At 43.6% G+C, this 16,598-nt stretch overlaps 1 protein-coding gene across 3 annotated transcripts in view; it reads right to left on the bottom strand.

Annotated features, from left to right (window-relative positions):
* The window catches only part of CCDC40 (coiled-coil domain 40 molecular ruler complex subunit), a 103,593-nt gene that overhangs the window by 44,863 nt on the left and 42,132 nt on the right, over window positions 1–16,598 (bottom strand). For all 3 annotated transcript variants that reach the window (XM_069752421.1, XM_069752422.1, XM_069752420.1), the window contains exons 8-10: window positions 12,553–12,675; window positions 12,345–12,466; window positions 641–884 (exon numbers count right to left, since the gene is read on the bottom strand). In XM_069752421.1, the coding sequence (XP_069608522.1) occupies window positions 641–884; window positions 12,345–12,466; window positions 12,553–12,675 (489 nt within the window). The remainder of the gene's footprint in view (window positions 1–640; window positions 885–12,344; window positions 12,467–12,552; window positions 12,676–16,598) is intronic.

Raw genomic sequence — 16,598 nt, 5'->3', positions numbered from 1 at the left:
CATGGAAATTGAGGAGTCAGAGGTTTGGCTTACCGACTCCACTAACAGGGCTGTGGAATCGGAGTCATGGAGTTGGAGCCCATTTTGGTGGAGTGGGAGTGGGAGTCGGTGTCATGGAAATTGAGGAGTCGGAGGTTTGACTTACCGACTCCACAGCCCTGGTTATACGAGCATCTGAGCGAGCCCCAATACTACTGTCGTGTCTACTGGCGGAATATCAAGAGGCCGTGATGTGACTACTAGAGGGAGAAGGTTGGTCCTAGTGTACTAGGGGCAGAAGGCACTGCTGTGATGGAGGGCACAAGTTGGCATGCAGTATCTATTAGAGGAAAGGTGGGGCAGAGGTATTAAGGAGAATGGGAACTCTGGAAGGAAGCTGACCTTGCTGTGACTACTTGGGAAAATCCATGAAACTCTGATGTCTCTCCAGGAGTGGATGGTGGGGTCACTGCTCTAAATAAATAGTAATGGCATCGGATGAATTGATTCTGTAAAATACCTGTCCCGCAGTGACACTTCTGAGTGGTAAAACTCGGTGAAGAACTGAATGACTGCTCTCGGCTTTCCAATTGTACTGCCCACTACTCATTGATATAACTTTGAGTTCGTCATTTTCAACACCATGTAGAAGCATACGTACTGTGGTCACCCGGCTGAGCGCTTGCTCGGTCTCCTCAAGCATACGCATGTACGTGCTGAACTCTACTCTCAGTGCCTCCTGCTTAGCCTGACACTGAGAAATCAGCTTTTTGCTCATGGCTGCGTCACTCTCTGCACGATTAATCATAAACGCAAGTTTCTCATGTTTTTCCTCTTCCTTCGTAACAGACTTCTTATAGCCATCTATCTCTGTCTCCATGGAGAGCAATTCCTGCTGTGCCAGGCTGAAAAGGAAAAAAAAAATAGCCATTGCCATTGTTTAACAATTTGCACATTTTCTGCATCCAACACCCGACACCCCCATCGATCAACAGCTAGAAGTACACTGCAGACAGAGCTGGGATAGCGCAGCACCTTAAAATGTGTAGTGGCAGTTTACGGTATTGCAGCTCAGTTCCAAGCTAAGTTAATGAGCTGCAGTACCTGAAAACCGCCACTACATGGTGTAAAGAGCTTTGTTATCATGGCTCTGTACACGACTTACATCTTTGGTAAAAATTAAGAGACCACTGCAAAATGTTCAGTTTGTCCGATTTTTCTCTTTATAGGTATATTTTGGACTAAAATGTAAATTGTTCTTTTATTCTATAAATTACTGACAACATGTCTCCGAATTTCCAAGCAATAAATTTTGCATTTATTTTCTGAAAATGAGAAATGGTGAAAATAACAAAAAAATGCATTACTTGCAGACCTCAAATAATGCAAAAAAAAATGTTCATAATCATTTAGAAACAGCAATACTAATGTTTTAACTCAGGAAGAGTTCAGAAATCAATATTTTGTGGAATAACCATGATTTTAAAACACAGCTTTCATGCGTATTGGCATACTTTCCACCAGTCTTTCACACTGCTACTGGGGCAAAAATTTAGGCAGTTCTTTGTTTGATGTCTTGTGACTATCCATTATCCTCCTGATTACATTCCAGAGGTTTTCAACGGGGTTCAGGTCTGGAGATTGGGCTGCCCATGACAGGGTTTTGATGTGGTGGTCCTTCATCCACACCTTGATTGACCTAGCTGTGTGGCATAGCGCATTGTCCTGCTGGAAAAACCGGTCCTGAGCAGAAGGAATCAATGGGGAACGTTGCCTAAGGAATCAACTGTTTTTCCAGGATAACCTTGTATGCGGCTTCATTAATACATCCTTCGCAAAGATTAAAGGGAATCTATCACCTAATTTTGGCCCTATAAACTGCGGCCACCGTCATCAGGGGCTCATCTACAGCATTCTGTAATGCTATAGATAAGCCTCCCCTCCCCCGATGTAACCTGGAAGATAAGAAAAACAGGATATATTATACTCACCCAAAGGCGGTCCCGTCCAATAGGCGTCGCGGCCAGCTCTCCATCTCTTGCTATGACTCAGAGACCACGCTCACCATCATGCGCTCACTCTCGGAGGCTCAGTCACATCAGGTAACGGATCAAGACTCTGATTCAGATTCAGACCTGGATTCTTATCAAGCTACTAGCTGAAGAGCCCGGCGTTGCCTGGGCATAGTAAATATCTGTGGTTAGTTATAATACCTCACTTCTCTTATTTTCCCATCACGCCTCTCATTTTCCCCCTCACATCTCTTTTTCTCCCTCACACCTCTCATTTTCCCCCTCACTCCTCTTTTTTTCCCCCTCACTCCTCTCATTCCCCCCAACATTTGTCATTTCGACCTCACATCTGTCATTTTCCGATCACTCCACTATTTTCCCTCACTCCTCTCATTTTGCACTCACACCTTTTCATTTTCACCTCACACCCCTCATTTTCACCTCTCATTTTCCCCTCAGTATATACATGTTTGTCATCTCCCTTATATATAGTATACACCTGTATGCCATCTTCTGTAAATAGTATATACCTGCTGTATGTCATCTCCTCCTCTATATACCTATGTGTCATCTCCTCTTTTATATAGTATATACCTGTATGTCATCTCCCCTGTAAATAGTATATACCTGTTGTAGGTCATCTCCTCCTGTATATTGTATATACCTATGTGTCATCTCCTCCTGTACATAGTATATACCTGTATGTCATCTCCTGTATATAGTATATACCTGTATGTCATCTCCCCTGTATATAGTATATACCTGCTGTATGTCATCTCCTCTATATACCTGTATGTCATCTCCTCCTGTATATAGTATATACGTGTGTCATCTCCTCCTGTATATACCTGTAAGTCATCTCCTCCTGTATATAGTATATACCTGTGTGTCATCTGCTCCTGTATATAGTATATACCTGTATGTCATCTCCTCCTGTATATAGTATATATGTGTGTGTCATCTCCTCCTGTATATAGTATATACCGGTGTGTCATCTCACCTGTATATAGTATGTACCTGTATGTCATCTCCTCCTGTATTAGACCTCGTTCACATGTTATTTGGTCAGTATTGTTACCTCAGTATTTGTAAGCTAAATTGGCAGCCTGATAAATCCCCAGCCAACGGGAAGCCCTCATATTAGCTCACACATACACATAATAGACAGGTCATATGACTGACAGCTGCCGTATTTCCTATATGGTACATTTGTTGCTCTTGTAGTTTGTCTGCTTATTAATCAGATTTTTATTTTTGAAGGATAATACCAGACTTGTGTGTGTTTTAGGGCGAGTTTCATGTGTCAAGTTGTGTGTGTTGAGTTGCGTGTGGCGACATGCATGTAGCGACTTTTGTGAGATGTGTTTTGTGTGGTGACATGCGTGTAGCAACTTTTTGTGTGACGAGTTGCGTGTGACAGGTTAGGCGACATGCATGTAGCGACTTTTGTGAGATGTGTTTTGTGTGGTGACATGCGTGTAGCAACTTTTTGTGTGACGAGTTGCGTGTGACAGGTTAGTGTAGTAAGTTGTGTGCAGCAAGTTTTGCGCATAGCGAGTTTTGCGCGTGGTGAGTTTTATGTCTGGTGCGTTTTGAGTATGTGCAAGTTTTGTATGAGACAACTTTTGCGCATGTGGCAATTTTTCCGCGTGTGCAAGTTTTGCGTGTGACGAGTTTTCCATGAGGTGAGTTTTGCACGTCTGGCGAGTTTTGCGTGAGTCTAGTTTTGCATGTGGCGAGTTTTGAGCGGCGACTTTTGTGTTTCGACTTTTATGTGGCGAGGTTGGTGTATGTGTGGTGAAATGTGTGCTGAGGGTGGTATGTGTGTTCAAGCACGTGGTAGTGTGTGGCGCATTTTGTGTGTGTGTTCATATCCCCGTGTGTGGGGAGTATCCCATGTCGGGGCCCCACCTTAGCAACTGTACGGTATATACTCTTTGGTGCCATCGCTCTCACTCTTTAAGTCCCCCTTGTTCACATCTGGCAGCTGTCAATTTGCCTCCAACACTTTTACTTTCACTTTTTCCCCCATTATGTAGATAGGGGCAAAATTGTTTGGTGAATTGGAACGCGCCGGGTTAAAATTTCACCTCACAACATAGCCTATGACGCTCTCAGGGTCCAGATGTGTGACTGTGCAAAATATTGTGGCTGTAGCTGCGACGGTGCAGATGCCAATCCCGGACATACACACATACACACACATTCAGCTTTATATATTAGACTAGCTGAAGAGCCCGGCGTTGCCTGGGCATAGTAAATATCTGTGGTTAGTTATAGCACCTCACGTCTCTTATTTTCCGATCATGCCTCTCATTTTCTCCCTTACACCTCTCATTTTCCCCCTCACTCCTCTCATTCCCCCCTAACACTTGTCATTTCGACCTCACATCTGTCATTTTCCGATCACTCCACTATTTTCCCTCACTCCTCTCATTTTGCACTCACACCTTTTCATTTTCACCTCACACCCCTCATTTTCACCTCAGTATATACATGTTTGCCATCTCCCTTATATATAGTATACACCTATATGTCTTCTCTTGTATATAGTATATACCTGTATGTCATCTCCCCTGTAAATAGTATATACCTGCTGTAAGTCATCTCCTCCTGTATATAGTATATACCTGTGTCATCTCCTCCAGTATATAGTATATACCTGTATGCCATCTCCTCGTGTATATAGTATATACCTGTGTGTCATCTCCACTGTATATAGTATATACCAGGTTGTCGTCTCCTCCTGTATATAGTATATACCTGTATGTAATCTCCTCCTGTATATAGTATATACCTGTGTGTCATGTCCTCCTGTATATAGTATATACCTGTATGTCATCTCCTCCTGTATATAGTATATACCTGTGTCATCTCCCCTGTATATAGTATATATGTGTGTCATCTCCTCCTGTTTATAGTATATACCTGTGTCATCTCCTCCTGTGTATAGTATATACCTGTGTCATCTCTCCTGTATATAGTATATGCCTGTGTGTCATCTCCTCTTGTATATAGTATATATCTGTGTGTCATCTCCTCCTGTATTAGACCGCGTTCACACGTTATTTGGTCAGTATTTTTACCTCAGTATTTGTAAGCTAAATTGACAGCCTGATAAATCCCCAGCCAACAGGAAGCCCTCCCCCCTGGCAGTATATATTAGCTCACCCATACACATAATAGACACGTCATGTGACTGACAGCTGACGTATTTCCTATATGGTACATTTGTTGCTCTTGTAGTTTGTCTGCTTATTAATCAGATTTTTATTTTTGAAGGATAATACCAGACTTGTGTGTGTTTTAGGGCGAGTTTCATGTGTCAAGTTGTGTGTGTTGAGTTGCGTGTGGCGACATGCATGTAGCGACTTTTGTGAGATGAGTTTTGTGTGGCAACATGCGTGTAGCAACTTTTTGTGTGTCGAGTTGCATGTGACAGGTTAGTGTAGCACGTTGTGTGCAGCAAGTTTTGCGCATGGCGAGTTTTGCGCGTGGCGAGTTTTATGTGTGGTGCGTTTTGAGTATGTGCAAGTTTTATGTGAGGCAACTTTTGCATGTGTTGCAACTTTTGTGCATGTGGCAATTTTTCCGCGTGTGCAAGTTTTGTGTGTGGCGAGTTTTCCATGAGGTGAGTTTTGCATGTGTGGCGAGTTTTGCGTGAGCCTAGTTTTGCATGTGGCGAGTTTTGCGCGTGGCGAATTATGAGCGGCGACTTTTGGGTTTTAACTTTTATGTGGCGAGGTTGGTGTATGTGTGGTGAAATGTGTGCTGAGGGTGGTATATGTGTTCAAGCACGTGGTAGTGTGTGGCGCATTTTGTGTGTGTGTTCATATCCCCGTGTGTGGTGAGTATCCCATGTCGGGGCCCCACCTTAGCAACTGTACGGTATATATTCTTTGGCGCCATCGCTCTCACTCTTTATGTCCCCCTTGTTCACATCTGGCAGCTGTCAATTTGCCTCCAACACTTTTACTTTCACTGTTTCCCCATTATGTAGATAGGGGCAAAATTGTTAGGTGAATTGGAAAGCGCGGGGTTAAAATTTCACCTCACAACATAGCCTATGACGCCCTCAGGGTCCAGACATGTGACTGTGCAAAATTTTGTGGCTGTAGCTGCGACGGTGCAGATGCCAATCCCGGACATACACACATACATACATACATACATACATACAGTCATGGCCAAAAGTATTGACACCCCTGCAATTCTGTCAGATAATACTCATTTTCTTCCTGAAAATGATTGCAAACACAAATTATTTGGTATTATTATCTTCATTTAATTTGTCTTAAATGAAAAAACACAAAAATAATTGTCCTAAAGCCAAACTGGATATAATTCCACACCAAACATATAAAAAAGGGGCTGGACAAAAGTATTGGCACCCTTCGAAAAATCATGTGATGCTTCTCTAATTTGTGTAATTAACAGCACCTGTAACTTACCTGTGGCACCTAACAGGTGTTGGCAATAACTAAATCACACTTTCAGCCAGTTGACATGGATTAAAGTTGACTCAACCTCTGTCCTGTGTCCTTGTGTGTACCACATTGAGCATGGAGAAAAGAAAGAAGACCAAAGAACTGTCTGAGGACTTGAGAAACCAAATTGTGAGGAAGCATGAGCAATCTCAAGGCTACAAGTCCATCTCCAAAGAACTGAATGTTCCTGTGTCTACCGTGCCCAGTGTCATCAAGAAGTTTAAAACCCATGGCACTGTGGCTAACCTCCCTAGATGTGGACGGAAAAGAAAAATTGACAAGATTGTGCGGATGTTGGATAAAGAACCTCAACTAACATCCAAACAAGTTCAAGCTGCCCTACAGTCTGAGGGTACAACAGTGTCAACCCGTACTATCCGTCGGCGTCTGAATGAAAAGGGACTGTATGGTAGGAGACCCAGGAAGACCCCACTTCTTACCCCGAGACATAAAAAAGCCAGGCTGGAGTTTGCCAAAACTTACCTAAAAATGCCTAAAACGTTTTGGAAGAATGTTCTCTGGTCAAATGAGACAAAAGTAGAGCTTTTTGGGCAAAGGAATCAACAGAGTTTACAGGAGAAAAAAAGAGGCTTTCAAAGAAAAGAACATGGTCCCTACAGTCAAACATGGCGGAGGTTCCCTGATGTTTTGGGGTTGCTTTGCTGCCTCTGGCACTGCACTGCTTGACCGTGTGCATGGCATTATGAAGTCTGAAGACTACCAACAAATTTTGCAGCATAATGTAGGGCCCAGTGTGAGAAAGCTGGGTCTCCCTCAGAGGTCATGGGTCTTCCAGCAGGACAATGACTCAAAACACACTTCAAAAAGCACTAGAAAATGGTTTGAGAGAAAGCACTGGAGACCAGCTAAGGTGGCCAGCAATGAGTCCAGACCTGAATCCCATAGAACACCTGTGGAGAGATCTAAAAATGGCATTTTGGAGAAGGCACCCTTCAAATATCAGGGACCTGGAGCAGTTTGTCAAAGAAGAATGGTCTAAAATTCCAGCAGAGCATTGTAAGAAACTCATTGATGGTTACCGGTAGAGGTTGGTCGCAGTTATTTTGGCTAAAGGTTGTGCAACCAAGTATTAGGCTGAGGGTGCCAATACTTTTGTCTGGCCCATTTTTGGAGTTTTGTTTGAAATGATCAATGTTTTGCTTTTTGCTTCATTCTCTTTTGTGTTTTTTCATTTAAGATAAATTAAATGAAGATAATAATACCAAAGAATTTGTGTTTGCAATCATTTTCAGGAAGAAAATGAGTATTATCTGACAGAATTGCAGGGGTGTCAATACTTTTGACCATACACTGTTATGATCTGGTGATTAAGGAGCGACATGCGTCTAGCTCTAAGCAGGTGGCAACTATACTGACCGCAGTCCCTAAGCTCAACACAACACTAGAAGTAGCCGTGGAATGCTCCTAACTCTGCCTAGGCATCTCGTCACAGCCTAAGAGCTAACTACCCCTAAAGATAGAAGCAGGAAAACTATCTTGCCTCTGAGAAAATCCCCAAAGTATAGATTAGCCCCCACAAATAATGACTGTGAGAGGAGAAGGAAATGACATACGTAGTATGAAACAAGATTTAGCACAGGAGGCCACTTCTAGCTAGATAGAAAATAGTACAGGACAGAACGCTGTGCGGTCAGTAATAAAAACTAGAAAAAGTCCACCGCAGAGAAATGCAAAAATCTCCACACCTGACTAAAGGTGTGGAGGGCAAACTCTGCTGCCCAGAGCTTCCAGCTTAGCTGAATAGATCCATACTGAAAAGCTGGACAAATGAACAAAAACAAAGAAAGTGCTGAACAACAAAGTCCACAACAAGAGAACCGCAAAAGGACAAGCAAGGACTTAGCTTTGATGAACTGGTCAGAGTGTCAGGAAAGTCCTAAGAGCAATGACTCCAGGCAGGAACAATTGACAACTGGTATTCAATGAGGGATAAGGCCAGACTAACATAGCCGAGCCAGAAAGACGATCAGTGAAAACAGCTGCTGAAGCTAAATCCAAGAAGCAGGCATACCACTCAAAACCACAGGAGGGAGCCAAAGAGCAGAACTCACAAAAATGCTACTTACAACCACCGGAGGGAGCCCAAGAGCGGAATTCACAACAATACACACATTCAGCTTTATATACTAGATAAAAGCTGAGAGATAGTTGACAGTCTTGTCTGCACTGTGAGCTACAACTTCTACATGAAGGCGGCGTATCTATTACACACATGTGCTGGATATCCAGGACTTCACTGCACTTTGTTGGGCTCCATGTCAGGCTTTGCAAATTGCCCGGTGTGAATCAATGACATCATCTTCCTAGGATTATTTAAAGCACATTTAGGCTGTATGCAGACGTTGCTGATTTTTCGCATTTTTTTTCGCCATAAAAACGCTATAAAACAGCATACATTATGCATCCCATCATTTAGAATGAATTCCGCAATTTTTGTGCACATGATGTGTTTTTTCCGCGAAAAAAACGCATCACGGTAAAAAACGCAGCGTGTTCATTAATTTTTTGGATTTTTTGCGGATTTCCCACTATATAATGCATGGGGAAATGTCCGGAAAAATCCGCAAAAAAAAAAATGCGCAAAAAAGACGCATGCAGATTTCTTGCAGAAAATTTCATGTTTTTCTCAGGAAATTTGCAAGAAATCCTGAAAGTGTGCACATAGCCTTAGACACACACCTGTGTTTTGGGACTGAGACTTCAGACCTCTATGTTTGGAGTGCTCCACCTTCTGGTCATACTGTGCTTCAAGTTGCTTACACCCTTTGTGGGATATGGATGATCTGCTTCAACTGGTAATGCAACTTGCTATAAGTCATTGGGAGCCTGAGCAGGCTGTAAAGGAACAATGTTTCCCTGGCTGTTTTCTATGCAGGCTTATCCAGTTGGATCAAAGATGATCTCTCTGGTAGAGCTTTATGGTTTTCACTTGATGACTTGACTTCCCTCGCCATCTGAGTGAACCTGCATTTTAAAGAAAGGTGTAAGGAAAAAACACTTGAGTCCCATGTCTTGCATCCTGAAACGTCTTCAAAATTTCCTCCCAGAATAACTGAACCCATGGAGATCGATCCACCTTATGCTTTACATCCACAGCATTTCCCTGCTCTGACCTTCCTGGAAGGTGGCATTTCAGATTGTCATCACTTCCATCTGGCGAGTAACAGAACTAGCAGCTCTGTCAAGAAGCTCTCATTTTCTTGTCCTTCACCTCTGCAAGGTGATGTTGTAATCTGATGCCTTCGCTCCTTCCCAAGGAGGTTACTTCCTCCCACCATGACAAAGAGATTGTTCTTCCTACCCTCTACCCTTCTCCTTGCATTCCTGCAGAGAAATCCTTACACTGTTTGGATCTGATCAGAGCGGTGTAACAGGTGCTGAAGTGGTGTGAGGTTTGATAATGGACCAAGTGGAATACAGAGCAGTCATTAAGTTCCTTTACTTGAAAGACCGCACACCAAAGGAAACGTCCGATGAGATGAAAGAGGTTTATGGTGATGATTCCCCATCATATGATGTACAGTGGGTACGGAAAGTATTCAGACCCCTTTATATTTTTCACTCTGTTTTATTGCAGCCATTTGGTAAATTCAAAAAAGTTCTTTTTTTTTTCTCATTAATGTACACTCTGCACCACATCTTGACTGAAAAAAACAGACATGTAGAAATTTTTGCAAATTTTATAATAAAAGAAAAACTGAGATATCACATGGTCATAAGTATTCAGACCCTTTGCTCAGACACTCATGTTAAAGTCACCTGCTGTCCATTTCCTTGTGATCCTCCTTGAGATGGTTCTACTCCTTCATTGGAGGCCAGCTGTGTTTAATTAAACTGATAGGACTTGATTTGGAAAGGCACACACCTGTCTATATAAGACCTCACAGCTCACAGTGCATGTCAGACCAAATGAGAATCATGAGGTCAAAGGAACTGTCCAAGGAGCTCAGAGACAGAATTGTGGCAAGGCACAGAAGATCTGGACAAGGTTACAACAGAACTTCTGCAGTACTCAAGGTTCCTAAGAGCAAAATGACCTCCATAATCCTTAAATGGAAGAAGTTTGGGACCATCAGAAGTCTTCCTAGACATGGCCGTCCAGCCAAACTGAGCAATCGTGGGAGAAGAGCCATGGTGAGAGAGGTAAAGAAGAACCCCAAGATCACTGTGGCTGAGATCCAGAAATGCAGTAGGGAGATGGGAGAAAGTTCCACAAAGTCAACTATCACTGCAGCCCCCCACCAAGTCAGGCCTTTATGGCAGTGGCCTGACGGAATCCTCTCCTCAGTGCAAGACATATGAAAGCCCGCAAAGAGTTTGCTAAAAAACACATGAAGGGCTCTCAGACTATGAGAAATAAGATTTTCTGGTCTGATGAGACGAAGATAGACCTTTGTGGTGATAATTCTAAGTGGTATGTGTGGAGAAAACCAGTCACTGCTCATCACCTGCCCAAAACAATCCCAACAGTGAAACATGGTGGTGGCAGCATCATGCTATGGGGGTGTTTTTCAGCTGCAGTGACAGGACGACTGGTTGTCATTGAAGGAAACATGAATGCATCTCTGGAGAGACCTGAAAATGGCTGCCCACCAATGTTCACCATCCAACCTGACGGAACTGGAGAGGATCTGCAAGGAAGAATGGCAAAATCCCAAATCCAGGAGTGAAAAACTTGTTGCATCATTCCCAAGAAGACTCATGGTTGTACTAGCTCAAAAGGGTGCTTCTACTCAATACTGAGCAAAGGGTCTGAATACTTATGACCATGTGATATTTCTACATTTCTGGTTTTTTTTTTCAGTCCAGATGCGGTGCAGGCTGTACATTAATGAGAAAAAAATGAACTGAGTGTTGGCTGAGCATGCAGTGTCCCTGTGTGTATGGCTGAGGATGCAGTGTCACTGTGTATGGCTGAGGATGCAGGGTCACTGTGTGTATGGCTGAGGACGCGGTGTCACTGTGTGTATGGCTGAGGATGCAGTGTCACTGTGTATGGCTGAGGATGCAGGGTCACTGTGTGTATGGCTGAGGACGCGGTGTCACTGTGTGTATGGCTGAGGATGCAGTGTCACTGTGTGTATGGCTGAGGATGCAGTGTCACTGTGTGTATGGCTGAGGATGCAGTGTCACTGTGTGTATGGCTGAGGATGCAGTGTCACTGTATGTATATGGCTGAGGATGCAGTGTCACTGTGTGTATGGCTGAGGATGCAGTGTCACTGTGTGTATGGCTGAGGATGCAGTGTCACTGTGTGTATGGCTGAGGATGCAGTGTCACTGTGTGTATGGCTGAGGATGCAGTGTCACTGTGTGTATGGCTGAGGATGCAGTGTCACTGTGTGTATGGCTGAGGATGCAGTGTCACTGTGTGTATGGCTGAGGATACAATGCAGGCTGTGCTCATTCGAGTGTTGCCATTCATCACAAGGTGAGGAGTGGAGGATGGTAATTGAGATGCAGAACAGAGCACCGAGTCCTTGGCCATGCCATGGGTGTAATGAAGCTAATTTATATAAGTAATAAAACTCTTTTTAAGCAAAACAAATTAATTAAAATCTGCACCAAAATGTAATTTTTATAAAGTCTTTTACATAAGTGTATAAATAGTTTCATTTGAGTAATGGGGTGAGAGACTCCATTTAAACTACAGTACTTAGATTGGTGAGAGCAAGGACCCTAGCAGTTACACCAGGAGGCCATCTGGGTAGATCAGACAGGCGCCTGCAACTGATAGGACCAGAACAAAAGCTGTCCCGTATGATCGGTAGGAAATATGTGTCAGTCATGCTCGTGACGGATATACAAGTCAAATAGCATGAATCATTTAGAGACATCATACACACCTAAAAGCCTCCTGAATAGCAGCATAGGCTTCATCCCTTCTTGTCATCCCAATCAGGCTACTATTCCACTGCTGCAGTAGTTGCTTCTTTTCAAAACCAATAGCTTCAATTTCCATATTGGCCTGTTAAGAAAGTGATCAGTGTTTTTGTTACAAAACATTATTTTAATATTTATTCAGTCTTAAGGTCAGGAAACATATACTCTAACCTCTGCTACTGCTTCTCGTGCAGCCTTCGTGTCTTCTCTTTGAGCAGATACTTGGGATTCATAGACAGCAATTTGCTCCCTAAGCCTGTCAACATCCCGTGTTAGTCGATCCACAAATAAGTCCTAATTTAAAAAAAAGGAAAAAAAAACCCACAATATTAAAAAAAAAAAAAAAAAATATATATATATATATATATATATATAGATAGAGATAGAGATATAGATAAATAGATATAGATAGATAGATAGATATACAGTGGGGCAAAAAAGTATTTAGTCAGTCAGCAATAGTGCAAGTTCCACCACTTAAAAAGATGAGAGGCGTCTGTAATTTACATCATAGGTAGACCTCAACTATGGGAGACAAACTGAGAAAAAAAAATCCAGAAAATCACATTGTCTGTTTTTTTAACAATTTATTTGCATATTATGGTGGAAAATAAGTACCGTATTTGGTCAGAAACAATCAATCAAGATTTCTGGCTCTCACAGACCTGTAACTTCTTCTTTAAGAGTCTCCTCTTTCCTCCACTCATTACCTGTAGTAATGGCACCTGTTTAAACTTGTTATCAGTATAAAAAGACACCTGTGCACACCCTCAAACAGTCTGACTCCAAACTCCACTATGGTGAAGACCAAAGAGCTGTCAAAGGACACCAGAAACAAAATTGTAGCCTGGCACCAGGCTGGGAAGACTGAATCTGCAATAGCCAACCAGCTTGGAGTGAAGAAATCAACAGTGGGAGCAATAATTAGAAAATGGAAGACATACAAGACCACTGATAATCTCCCTCGATCTGGGGCTCCATGCAAAATCCCACCCTGTGGGGTCAGAATGATCACAAGAACGGTGAGCAAAAATCCCAGAACCACGCGGGGGGACCTAGTGAATGAACTGCAGAGAGCTGGGACCAATGTAACAAGGCTTACCATAAGTAACACACTACGCCACCATGGACTCAGATCCTGCAGTGCCAGATGTGTCCCACTGCTTAAGCCAGTACATGTCCAGGCCCGTCTGAAGTTTGCTAGAGAGCATTTGGATGATCCAGAGGAGTTTTGGGAGAATGTCCTATGGTCTGATGAAACCAAACTGGAACTGTTTGGTAGAAACACAACTTGTCGTGTTTGGAGGAAAAAGAATACTGAGTTGCATCCATCAAACACCATACCTACTGTAAAGCATGGTGGTGGAAACATCATGCTTTGGGGCTGTTTCTCTGCAAAGGGGCCAGGACGACTGATCCGGGTACATGAAAGAATGAATGGGGCCATGTATCGTGAGATTTTGAGTGCAAACCTCCTTCCATCAGCAAGGGCATTGAAGATGAAACGTGGCTGGTTCTTTTAACATGACAATGATCCAAAGCACACCGCCAGGGCAACGAAGGAGTGGCTTCGTAAAAAGCATTTCAAGGTCCTGGAGTGGCCTAGCCAGTCTCCAGATCTCAACCCTATAGAAAACCTTTGGAGGGAGTTGAAAGTCTGTGTTGCCAAGCGTAAAGCCAAAAACATCACTGCTCTAGAGGAGATCTGCATGGAGGAATGGGCCAACATACCAACAACAGTGTGTGGCAACCTTGTGAAGACTTACAGAAAACGTTTGACCTCTGTCATTGACAACAAAGGATATATTACAAAGTACTGAGATGAAATTTTGTTTCTGACCAAATACTTTTTTTCCACCATAATATGCAAATAAATTGTTAAAAAAACAGACAATGTGATTTTCTGGATTTTTTTTTCTCAGTTTGTCTCCCATAGTTGAGGTCTACCTATGATGTAAATTACAGACGCCTCTCATCTTTTTAAGTGGTGGAACTTGCACTATTGCTGACTGACTAAATACTTTTTTGCCCCACTGTATATATATCTATCTACTAGATGGTGGCCCGATTTGAACGCATCGGGTATTCTAGAATATACATGTCCACGTAGTATATGGACAATGATGATTCCAGAATTTGCGGCAGACTGTGCCCGTCGCTGATTGGTCGAGGCAACCTTTATGACATCATCGTCACCATGGCAACCATTATGACATCTACGTCGATACTGTGCCCGTCGCTGATTGGTCGAGGCGAATTCGCGGCAGACTGTGCTCGTCGCTGATTGGTCGAGGCAACCTTTATGACATCATCGTCGCCATGCTGTGCCCGTCGCTGATTGGTCGAAGCCTAGCGGCCTCGACCAATCAGAGACGCGGGATTTCCAGGACAGACAGACAGACAGACGGAAAAACCCTTAGACAATTATATATATAGATATATATAATTGTCTAAGGGTTTTTCCATCTGTCTGTATTTCTGCCTGTCTGTCTGTCCTGGAAATCCCGCGTCTCTGAGTGGTCGAGGCCGCCAGGCCTCGACCAATCAGAGACCGGCACAGCATCGACGTAGAAATCCTGCGTCTCTGATTGGTCAAGGCCGCCAGGCCTCGACCAATCAGCAACAGGCACAGCGACGATGATGTCATAAAGGACGTAGACATCTCACGTTTCTGATTCAGCGACGGGCACAGTATCGACGTAGATGTCATAATGGTTACCATGGCGACGATGATGTCATAAAGGTTGCCTCGACCAATCAGCGACGGGCACAGTCTGCCGCGAATTCTGGAATCATCATTGTCCATATACTACGGGGACATGCATATTCTAGAATACCCGAAGCATTAGAATCGGGCCACAATCTAGTATATATATATATATATATATATATATATATTGTAGCATGGCTAAAGGGTGTGTAGTCGATGGGAGGTATGTGCCACATAAGTGCCTTGTTGCTGTAATGTAGCCCGGAATATTGCGTTGTTTTATATAACCATATGTTTGTGTTTCAGGACCTGTGGTGATGTCAGACCACATGGCTAATCATGTGATAGATTACTGGGTGTGGTTAGTCCTATATAAGACTGGCTAATCCTTTACACAGCAGATATGTGTGGAGGTGAAACCCTCCTGAGTGTGTTCGGCTTCAGGACTGAGCCGGATGAACTGGACACTTGTTTTCCTTTGCCTGAACCAAAGGCTATTTTGCTTTCTGTTGTTTTGCCACATGGTTTATGAAGCAATAAACCCAGTGAACTTTAAAGGACCACGTCTCCTGAGTGTCAGCCGTCGCAGCTGAGTGAGTGAAATCGCTACAATTGGTGGAGACCTGCGAGCAGCGTTCCCAGCGGAGACGTGAGTTTATTTTTGAATGTCCTGGGTCAAGGCTGTTGCAAGCCAGCAAGCATTGCCGGAGAAAATGGAGGACCTGCTGAAACACTTGGTCCAGCAGGAGCAAAGAGGCAGCAGATTATTTAAAGTAAGAAGTACTGAAGATTTACCTGGTGATAAAGCTGAGAAAAATCTTATGAATGCACTCCATAAGCTTCATGACAAGTTGTCAAAAAGAGCAGGAGACTTCACATGTGGAGATGCTGACTACAGACATATTTCCGTCCAAGAGGGCAGCTGAGTCCCAAAAAGGGGTGGTGCGTCCAAGGTCACAAAGGGCGGGGGAGGTGGTGCCCAAGGTCCCCACGGGTGATGTTATTTGTTGGAGGTGCCACAAGCCAGGACATATAGCTGCCCGTTGTTCCCAAGCCACTGAGCAGATGGACTGCAGCATGGGACGCCGTTGTTCATACTATGCGTATCCAGTCTGTAGTGTGAACTCTCCATCCAACGAGGGATCTCAAGCATGTCCCGTAAAGGTGAACGGTCGAGCAGTAACGGCACTGTTAGACTCGGGGAGCCTAGTGACCCTGGTGAGGGCCACTTTTCCTCTTCATCTGCTCCCAGGAAAGAAGGTCGGAGTGCGGTGCATACATGGTGATGCAAAGGACTACCCTATGGCCAGGGTGGACATTGAAACGGCATGTGGCACTGAATCCCACATAGTCGGCGTAGTTCAGGACTTGTTGCACCCTATAATTATTGGCCGGGATTTCTGTTTGTTTTGGGATTTGTGGGGAAAGGGTTCTGAGCTCCCTGGCAGGGAACCAGTGAACCCTGGAACGGTATCGCCACACCCAGAGGCAGACAGCTTTCCTTTTT

Source organism: Ranitomeya imitator, chromosome 2 (assembly GCF_032444005.1).
Source record: "Ranitomeya imitator isolate aRanImi1 chromosome 2, aRanImi1.pri, whole genome shotgun sequence".
Taxonomy (NCBI): domain Eukaryota; kingdom Metazoa; phylum Chordata; class Amphibia; order Anura; family Dendrobatidae; genus Ranitomeya; species Ranitomeya imitator.
Note: the sequence above shows the minus strand (reverse complement) of the source record. Positions and strands in the feature narration are given on the sequence as shown.